Here is a 12788-nt window from a genome sequence, read left to right as displayed (position 1 = left end):
CTTACACACACAGTTCCGTTTGATGTTATATTCCATATCTATAATCCAATTTCTTCCATCCTCACTTGTTCAAATATGAGTTAACATTAGGAGGAGGGTTGCTGAAACATAAATGTAGAGAAGAAAACTTTAAATAAAGAAACCGTAGGCTCCCCTCCCCATCCTGTCTTTTGCATCGAATGAAGTCTTATCTCAAGTTCAAACCTTAAAGTCCTTGCAGTTGGTTTGCTCCACGGTTTGTGATCTTATCTCTTCTAGCATGTGCCTGTACTTTAGTCCAATTAAGATCTAGTTAACAGGAAAACCTCTGCTTCTTAATGGCGGCATTGGAGGGTTTTCGCCAGGTGAAGTGCTTTTACACACAGTGCCTCCCTGCCCCCTGCATTCTATGCCAGAGCAAGAGCCAGCTACAGAGATGAACTGCAAGTGAAGCCCGCCACCCCACCTTGTCCCTGGGAGGGAATTTGCAAGGATAATTGCCCTCAATCATCCTTGTTTTTCCTTTGCCAATGATCTTCTGCTGTCATGGGGGCTGCCTCCACTAAAGCAGAGTGGAACCAGAAGCCCTGAACAACTTGTACTTTAAGGACCACCTTTGTCCTTCTTTTCCAGCATGATCACTGAGATTATCCAGAAAAGCAGTGCCCAGCATTAAAGAGGCCTAACTGGCTTCAGCTAGAAGAGGATTTTGTATTGCTAGTCCCATGCTGTGGATGACTCGTTCAGCAGTCACATCCTTGCTTTCAGGTGTCTTCTACAGGCCTATGCAGTTATTTGAAATGTTCTGGATTAGACGGTCCTTTTAATTATTATTTTTTTGTGCTGTTTTTAATCATTTTAATGGTTTTTATATTGCTGTACACTACCCTGATATTTTATGAGGGGGCAGTAGGCAAATCCTTTTATAGATAATTATGTAGAAAAGTTATGCAGGTTGACATGGAAGGATGTGCCTCCTGCTGGGAAACATCATCCCAGTTTCTCCCCACAAACTTCCACTGAGGGATTTAGCCCTGTTTAGCTCTGAAACTCTTTCAGCCTAACCTGCTTTACAAGGTTGCTGCGTAGATAAAGTTGATGGTGGAAAGATGGGGTTAAAAGATGATGAAATAACTCCTGGGAAAAATGGCAGTATAGCGCTGTCAGGTGTAAATGGAACACCTTGCCCTTGTTGCTAAAACTTGGAGAGAGGTGAAGAACATCACCATTTAAAATTTATTTAAATTCAATTAGCTATTGTGAAATGAAATGTTTGGTCTGCAGTCTTGCATCACATGCTGATGTGTAAGAATGCGAGGCTAAAGGACTCCAGTAAATACTGTCTTTTGGAGTACTTTCAAGTACAGTCATACCTCAGGTTGAATATGCTTTAATTGAGCGCATTTGAGTTGCGCTCTGCAGCAACTGGGAAGTAACGGAGCATGTTACTTCCAGGTTTCGCCGCATGCGCAGACGCTCAAAATGACGCCACGTGCATACACAGAAGCGGCAAAAAGCGACGCGCGTGTGCGCAGACGTGCCATCACTAGTTATGTTTGCTTCTAGATGCGAACGGGGCTCTGGAACGGATCCCGTTCATATCTAGAGGTACCACTGTAGTAAACTGTGGATTAAAAAGGTAAAGGTAAAGGACCCCTGACAGTTAAGTCGAGTGGCGAACGACTCATCTTGCTTTACTGGCCGAGGGAGCTGACATTTGTCCGCAGACAGTTTTTCCAGGTCACGTGGCCAGTATGACTAAGCCACTTCTGGCGAAACCAGAGCAGCGCACAGAAACACCGTTTACCTTCCCGCTGGAGTGGTACCTATTTATCTACTTGCACTTTGACGTGCTTTTGATCTGCTAGGTTGGCAGGAGCAGGGACCGAGCAACGGGAGCTCACCCCATCGTGGGGATTTGAACCGCTGACCTTCCACATGGTTCTGCTCTCGATTTTATCCTCATAATAACCCTGAGAGACTGAATTCAGTGGATTTCACAGCTACTAATGGTTAAGCTTGAGTTTTCATAGCATGTCCACATGGAGCAAATTACTTCATGTGGCCATATTATCTCAACAGTTTGTGATCTGGACTCCTTTGATCACTTCTTCTGTGGAAACTTGAAGAAAACAAATCTCTGATGCAATTTGTACTTGTGTGCAGGAACATTATGTGTTGTGCTAGCAACCCTATTAATTGCTTTTCTGTTCAAAATGCTCTCAAGTCGTAAGTGAAAAATGATTAAACACCACTTTGCAAGTAACTGAATTTGTTTAAACACAATGTGCACATATTTGTTGCTTTCAGAGCTGACACAATGAGTGTGTTTTGTGCATTCTGTATCTGAGTACAGAATGGTGTTTTTTAAAGCAGGTTTTGGTTCTAGGACTGAGCCAACTTTGGCCTAGAGCCAAACTTAGACTGGTAGAGATTAATGAAATGTTTTCCTGGAAAAAAGTGAAGAGATTAGGTTAATGAATGTGGGTGCTGCTCTTTAGCTCAGGTTGTGTTAAGGAAATTAGCAAAACTGCATACAAAGCTGGTTCTGTGCAAGATTAGAAGAAGACAATGCTTGTCTTGCTGTAAATGGAATAAAGCGTGTTTTGGCTTGTTCCTACATATCTAAATGCAGGCTTGAAATTTAGTCACTGAAAAATGTTTCCCAGGCAGGCAATTTGCCAAACAATTTCTCAAGCTGCCTTTCTGATGCATAAGTATATAAGTAGTTGGTGCCTGGCTGGTAGAACTTGTTTGTGGACTGCCAAATTTTTTCTTCCTTATTGAAAGTCTGGTGATTGTATTCTTCCCAATGCTGTTAGGATTTTTAGCTGTTGCCTAAGCCAGTGCCCTTTATGTCTGCAAATTTAGATATGTCATGCATGTTGACAGAGGGCTCTTTGATGCAGCAGTCGCTTCCTTCAGTGGGAAGGGAGACAATCTTTTTCCCCAGTTCATACTACCCACTCCAGAACCACATGCCACATTGTTCCACAAGTGTCCCACCCCACCCCCCTGGATTCAGGGTCCGAAGAGGATGAAGGATTTGCAAAACTTGCCTTCCTCCCTGTTACACAGCTTGATGGTGGCCTCCACTGGGTCAAAGTGCCTTCCATCAGCAGAAAAACACTGCTGAATAAAATCCCATGCTTTCTCTGTTTTATGTGGAAACAACCAAGCAATGTTTCACATAGTTCTCTCTTTAGTCATGCCATTTGGTACTAGTGTTTGTATTTTTTAAAACAACATTATAGACTTGTTAACTTGTTTGTGAGGCTTTTGATTCAGTGTTTTTCCTGTTGTATATTTCTTCTTTAAAAGTATTTTAAATCCTTGAGGACAGTGAGTACAGTGGTGCCTCGCAAGACGAAATTAATCTGTTCCACGAGTCTCTTCGTCTTGTGGTTTTTTCGTCTTGCGAAGCACGGCTATTAGCGGCTATTAGAGGCTATTAACGGCTTAGCGGCTTTAAGAAAAAGGAAAAAAACTCGCAAGAACTCGCAAGACGTTTCGTCTTGCGAAGCAAGCCCATAGGGAAATTCGTCTTGCGGAACGACTCAAAAAACTGAAAACTCTTTCGTCTAGCAAGTTTTTCGTCTTGCGAGGCATTCGTCTTGCGGGGCACCACTGTAATTTAAGAACCTCATAAAGCCCTGGTGGCAAATAACAACATCTTGCTGGCATCGAATCAAGAAACCCGGGTTAAGAAACTGTGAGTGCCCCAAGCCAGCCGTGGGTGTTCCTGAGAAGCTTACTGAATAGTTTGTGTGATTGATTAGTACCGTATTTTTCGCCCTATAGGACACACTTTTTCCCCTCCAAAAATGAAGGGGAAATGTGTGTGCGTCCTATGGGGCGAATGCAGGCTTCTGCTGAAGCCTGGAGAGCAAGAGGGGTCGGTGCGCACCGACCCCTCTCGCTCTCCAGGCTTCAGGAAGCTATCCCCCCAGCCCGGCAAGCTCCCAGAGCGATGCCAAAGCTGCGCGCAGCTTCGCCATCGCTCTCTGACCCGTTCTGGGGGCTGGGATCTGGGGAAGCTTGGGCTTCCCCCGCCCGCAGCCTCGCAAGCTCCGAGAGTGATGGCGACCGTGCGCGCACCTTCGCCAGCGCTCTCCGACCCGCTCTGGGGGCGAGCTTCTCCCGAGCTTCCCCCACCCCCATCCCCGCAAGCTCACCTTCGCCATCGCTCTCGGACCCTTTCTGGGGGCTGGGCGTGGGGGAAGCTCGGGCTCCCGTTCACTCTGGCTCCCGTTCTGGGGGTTGGGGTCGGGGGAAGCTCGGGCTTCCCCAGCCCCGCGCCTGGGGGGGGGAAATACTTTTTTTCCCCTTTATTCCCCCCCCCAATCTAGGTGCATCCTATGGACCGGTGCGTCCTATAGGGCGAAAAATAAGGTAGCTTGGAGGGAGGACTTGGGAAAGCCACTCCCTCCTTGACAGTTTGGTTTCTCCATTTGGCTGTTGGGAATCTTGCCAGGCCACACCCTTTGCTAGTCCTGATTTGCATCCTCCTTGTGTTTTCCCCCAGGTGTGATCATGCCTCTTTCTTGCCTGGGTGGAGGAGCATGGGAGTGTGTGTTGAGACTGGCCTACCGTACAAACACAAAATTCACATTCATTTCTCTCTGCACTGTTCATCCTGCCCCCACCAACCACCTGCCGTATCCACCCCTGTCCCCAGAATGGAATAATGCAGTCCTTGGGCTGAAAAATGTACCCCATCCCTGCTGTAGGATGAAACGATTGCTCCATGGGTGGTTGCAGTTGATGCCCTATGTCTCTAAACATTTCCCCGCTTGTCACCTTTTATAGGATGGAACCCGACCCCCGCTTGACACTGATGTGGACCTTGAAGAAATTGCTCATAATCCCTGCTGTGATTGTTATACGTAAGTAAATTTCTCTTTTTTATCTTCCATTGCCACTTGTAGGTAGTGTTGGTCCTTCTATGATACCGCCTTATCAGTAGTAGAAAATAAACACATCACTCCAAATCCTCATCTTCTTGCCTTTTTATCTCCATTAACACATCTGCCTAGACTAATGTTCCAGATTTCTTTGAATCTTCTGCTTTATGACACTGAAATGCATTAGGTTCTGCATAGCAAAAACTTCTGTTCCTAGTTTACGTTTATTTTGAAAGCAAGTGTACTTCTGTAAAATGTGTCAAGAAGGGTTACAGCATATGCTTACAGAATCTAAATTAACACATGTTAATCCCAGTTTGCCCCCAAAATATATAAAAAGAGCACATCTCAGACTAACCGGCACACCTTGCTGAATGGAAATAATTTTATTTAAATGTCTGTTCAGTGACATTTTAATGCCCATATTCGTTCCACTTCTGCTGTTACAACTCTCCTTTGGGATAAAAAATGCGCCCTAAAATGACTCATTGGCTTTTTATTGTTTCTTTTTATAGGGGAGCAGATCTTTCAGCTCTAGTGCGGGAGGCTTCTGTCTGTGCCCTGAAAGAGGAGATGGCAGTGCTGAATGCCACAGACAGGAAAGGTAAGGAAGAGGATAACTTGAAGAGAGAGCAAGTTGAAAGATTTTCTTTCTTCTTTTTGGGGGACATAATTTCTTTTTGAAACTTTTCATCATACAATACTGTAATGGTTCTAGGGGTTGCTCGTGCGTAAGCCGGTGCCGACACCTGGCTGGGTTGCCTGAGTGAACCTTTTCTGTCCGGACAGCCACTCACCCGTGGCTGTCTCAGTCGCTGGCAGAATCCGTCAGTGGGCGTTTCTTAAACTTCTTCCAGCAAAGAAGCTCTTTGACGCCTAGTCTCCTCCTACTCTCTCTGTGCGGAAGCCTTCTGCGCAAGGAGGGCGTGGGCAGCGGAGGACCCCTTCTCTCCCCGCTGGTCCCCGGCAAGGAGTCATGAGACCGCCTCGCCGCTTCCCCCATCTGCCCCCCTTCTCCACTGGTGCTACGCTGATTCTCTTCCCCAGAAGATGGGCTGCCTCGCCCAATCCCGGGACGCTCTCCGGAATCCCTCTGGATTTTGCTCTCTCCCTCCGGCACTGATGGCAGTTCCCTGACAAATACAATACAAGACAAACTAAATAAATAATCTAACCAAAAGAGAAAGAGAACGGTAGATTTTAACCCTTTTCTCACAAAGAAGCTCTCCCCTTTTGGCAGCTCCATTACTGTCACTGTGTTTACTATTATGAGAGGGAGTGATAATATAGAACTCTGAATCCGGAATAACCTCTACATGCCGACTCTTTTGGGATTCCCGTCTATACTGACTGACCAACTATGCTGAAGGGGCTAGCTGGGAGAGCAACTCGAGCCATTTGACTCTATCCTTGTCTATACAGAAAGGCTGCTTCACACACAAGCAGCTGTAACAATTATTTCAAGTGGCAGTGTACGATCGAGCAGCAAATATTCTCCGCCCTTTCCTCTGCATGTGGTTAGAGGCTTTGTGAAATGAGACTGTGAGACACATCACAGCAATATCATTGTAGCCTTTGTTCACTGACTTTGTAGAGAAGCCAAGAATCAATGGCAGCTGTTGCTCTCACCTAAATGCTTTGTTTATACCAGGAGTTTCCTCTCAAAATAATATGAAGATTTCAGGTTAAGGTTGCTTTCGAATATTTAAGCAGATTTAAGATTTTTAAATTGGCAATCTTCAAAATTTTTAAACTACCATTTAGATTAGCTTAGTGAACTATCAGGAAGCAGGTGGGAGGATTTTTTCCCTTATTTTTGATTGGTGCTTGCGCAGAAAGGTAGAATGAAGTCCTTCAGTGCTGATGCAAATATGTCAGATGTTATGCTGGGAGCTGAAACAAATAAAATGAATTATTGCATGTTTTTGGACTATTTTACGAGTCCCAGCTTCCCTCTGTGATTTGGCAGAGTTTGATGAGGAACAGCCAGTTACAACTAATTTGTGTTAGTTTGGAATGTTCTACTACTCATGGAGCTTGTTCTGTTGTACCTTCCAAATGTTTTGCAAGAGAAGGCATGCGATGGAGATGGTAGCTGGAAAAGCTGAATCAGATTAGATAAATCAATAAGGATCCGTTAATTGTTTTGACTCTTGGAGCCTTGTCTGGACTTCGGCAATGATTAGCTGACAGAGGCTATTGCTGGTGAGAAGTTCTAGGCTCGGTAGCCTCTAGCCCGGTAGCAAAAAAAGGAGAGCAATGCAAGATTGAAAAGCCAAATGCCCCTCAGTGGACACCAAAGCCCTGGTTCACACATTTTAGCTGAGGGTGGTGCTGAAATAGCATGGCGAAGCTGAGTGATGCCTTCTGTCGCATTACCCTGGTAAATTAGAGATGCAGAAGTCAAGCCAAAAGGTTTGTGCTTTGATCTCCCTGTGGCCCGTGAAGTTGACAGTTCAGAGAAAATCCTTGCATACAGCAACGTACACAGAGTTTGTGGCTGGATGCATGGCTCCAGAGATGTAGACCATTAGTTAGTTTCATAAACGTTTCAAGGCAGTAGGTTTACAAAACTGTTCTTCCTGTTAGCAGAATACTGGAGTTGGACCATTCTTCATTTTAAAAACCTATTTCTAAAGAAGACCTGGGTGGGCCAATTTACTTGGTGTTAGATACCAACGATACATCATTTTCATATAATTTTCTCTTCAACCATAACATGCTGTAAATTTTATATCCAAATTCCACAATTGTTCCCATGCTTCCTTATCTATATAATGACCGATATCTATCGCCCGTTGTCTTTGTCCATGGAGTTTTCTTGGCAGTGATACTGGAGTGGCTTGCCGGTTCCTCCTCCAGGTGGATCACGTTTGGTCAAAACTCTCCACTATGACCTGTTCATCTTGGATGCCCTCCTCGGCATAGTTCATAGCTTCTCTGAGTTATTCAAGCCCCTTCGCCACGGCAAGGCAGCGATCCATGAAGGGGTAAAAGCTATGGTTTTCCCAGTAGTGATGTATGGAAGTGAAAGCTGGACCATAAAGAAGGCTGATCGCTGAAGAATTGATGCTTTTGAATTATGGTGCTGGAGGAGACTCTTGAGGGTCCCATGGACTGCAAGAAGATCAAACCTATCCATTCTTAAGGAAATCAGCCTTGAGTGCTCACTGGAAGGACAGATCGTGAAGCTGAGACTCCAATACTTTGGCCACCTCATGAGAAAAGAAGACTCCCTGGAAAAGACCCTGATGTTGGGAAAGATGGAGGGCACAAGAAGAAGGGGACGACAGAGGAAGAGATGGTTGGATAGTGTTCTTGAGGCTACCAGCATGAGTTTGAGCAGACTGCAGGAGGCAGTGGAAGACAGAAGTGCCTGGCGTGCTCTGGTCCATGGGGTCACAAAGAGACGGACACGACTAAACAACAACAATCTATCGCCCAGTTTATCATTGTGGGAATCAATCTCTGGGGAAGCTGTCCTAGGTTATCTTCTCTAATAGTCTGAGGGCAAGCTGATTCTATCTTCTCCCTCCTCCTTGATAGTCTGCACTGTTTCTTGCTGGTTCATTTGCTGAACAGAGGCAAGTTCTCTCATGAGCCTGATGGTCTTTTCCAGTTGTCCCTGCTTTGCCAGAGAGGCGTGGGTCGCCTTCTTATTCCACGAAGAACCGTAAAAATGATGTCAGATTTTGGGTGGGCTTCAACACTGCACTAAGGAGATTGTTCCTTTGGGCAAGCATTTCTCTTCACCTGGTGGGACAGTCTCCCCCTCCTCCCCGAATGCTTTTCTGGGGGTTCTCCAGACCCTCCAGAGTAGATTTTGGGGAGCCATGGGGTAAAGGGCAATAATCCCATTGTGCTAGTAGGAGCCCTTATTCTGGCTCCCGTCAGAGGAGCAGGGTAGTTGAATCCAGCCCTTTGTTTATAAAAATTTGTGCAATCTCTTCCTACTGTTGAGAATAGGAAACGTAGGAGCCTTTTTATCCATTTGAGCAGAGCACTTGGGAGTGCCTAGAAGGCAAGTAGTGGGAAGCTCAATCTCTGGGCAATCCTCATTGTTAAGGGCGTTTGATGCTTTCATTATACTCTTCCCAAAACTTATTTTATTAATAGCCTTAAGTTTCATTTCATTACAGTTCATTATGTATACTGTGGAAGCATGTTAACCTTCTCCTGTTGCACTGTATTGTTCGCAGGAGAAATCAAGATTGCCAGAAAACACTTCGAAGCAGCTTTCAAGAAAGTTAAATCTTCTGTATCGAGAAAGGTGAGAGGTGCTCTAGGCCAGCTGGTGACTTAAGCTGGGAGTGGCACAGAAGGCTAAGGATTGTGCAAAGGAATATGAGGCAACCAAATTCCCCTTCACTCTTGTCCAAACAAGTCTGATCTGGGGGAAAACCACGCATCTGCCTTGGTTAGTGGGAGGGAATCTTACTGGCACATGGAGAAGGAAGGCTCTGGACGCTGCCTCCTCAGCGGCTGGGATCTTTAAAAAGCCAGTAAATTAGCCGCTTTGCCTTTCCCTAGGTTTCTTTTGTAAATGCTGAAACACAATCTTTGGCACTAGGTAAAAGTTTTCCTTATGGTACAGTCGGCTCAAAAGCCTTACTGAATGAGTTTGTTTCTGTTTTTCCTCCCTTCACCGGCATCCTTAGGACCAACTAATGTATGAAGAGCTGCGCAAGTCACTGAGCAGGTGATAGCTGGATCATCCCTAACACCCAACATGTTGCTTAGCCTGAGGACCTCTCCCAGTGGACTATTTTCCAGAAGCATCTTCATGGCTTGGATTTAACCTTGGTTTTGCTTGCTTCAACATTGCTGGACTCCGTTTCTGAGAGAAGTTCTATCACATTGTATAGTAATTAACATTTGGCCACAACCTTTCAAACTGGTCTCCAGGATATGGCCAGAAGATACATGATGTGGCCATCTGGCTGAAACTAAGCAACCCTGGATCTGGTCAGAAACCCATATATGCCATGGATTCTGTGATGGAAGAAAGTACAAGATGTAAATGTTGTTTTAAAAATATGCTGTCAGCTGTCATGGGCTTCTCCCCATCACTCTTCAGACGTTAAATTTTTCTTTCCGCTATGAGACATTTGATTAATCTTGTTAGTGTCCTGCCTGTAAACTGAACCGGTTAATACACAAAGAAGCAATAGCAAGTCAACCTACCGCATCAAGCCTAGCCCAGATAGCAGGGATGGGGGACCTGTGATGCTCTAGATGGTGGGACTGTAGTTTCCATCAGCCCCAGAGAGCATGGCCAATTTCCAGGGATGATGGGAGTTGTAATCCGACATTGGGCTGCAGGGTGAGCACAAGTTCCCTATCCCCGTCTTACCCCACAGACAGGAAAACAGCCAGGCAGGTAATAGGAGTAATGTTACCATGGGGGTAGTTACTCTGCCACCTACCACGCCTTTCCATAAAAAAGTGGACAGCAGGGCCCAGCTGAGGAGAGGGGAAATTGTGCTGTTGGGCAAGCAGAAATGCTTTCACTGGCAGAAAAATATCCTTAAAACTACATTTAAAACTTAAGGAAAAACAGCTTTTTCTCTGTGGGGAAGCTTCACATTATTTAAAGAAGTCTGATTGTTTGCTTTAAAAATACCACATTCTTTCCCATACTAGTTTTATGTGTATGACTTAAAACAAGGGAATATTAGGAAAAATTGGGTGCAGTGGCTGAAGAAGCAAGACTAAAGCCAAGTGTTTGTAGGATCTGTCATCTGATCCACCCATGACCAATCCAGACAATGCAAAGGAGATCCTCACAGCAGTGTACAAGGACTTTTAGATAGCAACCATTAATCAGCTGCATAGGTGTCCTAAGAACATGGCTTTATTATTGCAGAATCCTCTGCTTCCCACACATAGAAAGCACACAGACTTTGCTTTTCCATGTGGTCTGGTGTGAAAGTCAGATATGATTGGATTTTTAAAAAATGCATTTGTTTTCAAGCATCAGCAAAACAGTAAAACAAAAAAAGTAACTCGAGAATAAATAATACAGAGCTTGTATTACAGAGAAACATCCATCTGTAATGTGTTCCTCAAAGAGGTTCAGTGTTCAGCTTAGGATGTATTTCCATAGATTACTGGGTGTTAAGGAATGCATCCATATTCCAATGTATTTGTGTACATAATAAAGCACATTTCATAAAAACTGCTCCCTTCTACGTTGTTTTAACTTTATTCTTAGGTTTTTTTCATGACTGCTATATTCCATACTTCCCAACGTTATTTGTCCTCACATCCTTCCAGTTTCTGGTATAATGCTAGCTGTTGTTAGCAGGAATGTTATGAATTCCTTAAGTATTGGTGTTTTTAGTGCACCATCAGTTATCATTAGGGCCAGGTGTTGAGTTTGTTGAATAATTTGTTTAGGGGTCATATTTATTTCCTGGAAAATACCTTTGGTACTGCATGTTCTTCCTCTGTCTCCCTCCTCAGTTGCTTCCACCCCTCAATGCAACCTTCCACATCAGTTTCCTCTCTTTACTACCTTCTCAGTTGCTTCTGCTCATGTGGACCCTGGAAAGCACATAGAACTGGAAGAGGAAGTGGAAAGGGTGTGGCCAGTGGAGAGCCACATGTCTTTAGGGATTTGATTCCCCCTGACCAGGTATCCAAGTGGTTGTGTTCTGGTGTCCGTATCTTGGTTTGGGATGCCATGATGGGAATAGGATTCTATTGGCTTACCATCCACCCCAGTAAGCAATTCTCCCTGCCCGAATTTATAGAGGCAATCACAGCTGTGGACTGAAGGAGTCCAAAGTGGGTTGTTCTCGGTGACAAAACATGCATGCCAGGGTGGTCTTGTCTGCTGTGGCTCAGCAGTTTATGGCCTCCAAGCCAACCAAGGACATCTCTCTGATTTTATCTTGGCCAGCACATGTATTGGGGTACACATTGGGCTTTAGGCCACATCTTCTGTTTTGAAATTGTGATTTGGTTGTGGAAGCCATATGTGACACTTGTCATGGACAGATGATAAATTTAACCTGCAAGAGTAAAGGACCTGATTCAGTACTCTCCTCAAAAGCGGACAAAATCTGAATTCCAGGTGGTGTTTGGGGAATTTCCTACAGGACTGGCTGGCAATCCTGCTGGAGCTCTAGTTATTGTCTGGAATGAGGCAGGGAGCCAAGCTGGCCCCACAACAGCTCCTAAGCATTTGGCACATTGTCAGAGCCATTGTCAGTTGCTTAGTACTTGGAGGAGTGGGTATCAATGAATTGAAAAGGTCAATGTGACTGAACATATAAAAGCCCATTGGTGGTCTTCATGTAGCGATGAAATCTTACTTCACACCACCACCAGTGGTGTGAAGTGGAGGTCCTGGATTTTTTTTTTAAACATTTTTTAAATTAATAATCATTAATACTAATCCAATATGAGCCACATTGATACAATACGAAATCATAATACAATTTTAAAAGGCAATTATTCCATTCCAGTTCCAAAGAAACAGTATGCCATATGGTCTTGTTTGACAGATAATTTTCAGCTTGTGCAACACAAGGCTGTGGTTAACCTGCTTCCTTGATTGAGATCAGCTAACAAAGGATGAAATTTAAAATATGAATGGGTCTTCTCTTGCCATTTTAATTGCCTTAATCTCATGAGCATCTCAATACTCTGCTAACCAAAAGCAAGCATGCACAGTAGCCTAAAATACTGGTTTCTCTTTTAATTTTTGACAGCACATCTTGCTAATCTAGTTTCTGTTTGAAGGTGTGATCTTATAGTGGAAGGATGCGGGCTTAAGGCCTCCTTTCCCACATTCATTGAGAAATCTTATTGACACTAGGCCTTTATTAGCAATTATTCAAGAGCAGATTTACAAAACAATACCAAAAAGACTACCGCGTTAAAGTCTTGGGGCCAAAA

The 12788-nt window shown here is 44.4% G+C and overlaps 1 protein-coding gene across 2 annotated transcripts in view; it reads left to right on the top strand.

Moving 5' to 3' along the window:
* NVL (nuclear VCP like) overlaps positions 1–11061 on the top strand; it is an 88440-nt gene extending 77379 nt beyond the window's left edge. For both annotated transcript variants that reach the window (XM_083434434.1, XM_083434433.1), the window contains 4 exons: positions 4789–4865; positions 5399–5487; positions 9083–9153; positions 9542–11061. In XM_083434434.1, the coding sequence (XP_083290560.1) occupies positions 4789–4865; positions 5399–5487; positions 9083–9153; positions 9542–9586 (282 nt within the window). In that variant the 3' untranslated portion in view covers positions 9587–11061. The remainder of the gene's footprint in view (positions 1–4788; positions 4866–5398; positions 5488–9082; positions 9154–9541) is intronic.
* The last annotated feature ends 1727 nt before the right edge of the window (positions 11062–12788 follow it).

Source organism: Podarcis tiliguerta (assembly GCF_965153285.1).
Source record: "Podarcis tiliguerta genome assembly, chromosome: 3".
NCBI classification, from domain to species: Eukaryota; Metazoa; Chordata; class Lepidosauria; order Squamata; family Lacertidae; genus Podarcis; species Podarcis tiliguerta.
This window is presented reverse-complemented; position numbering and strand designations above follow the sequence as displayed.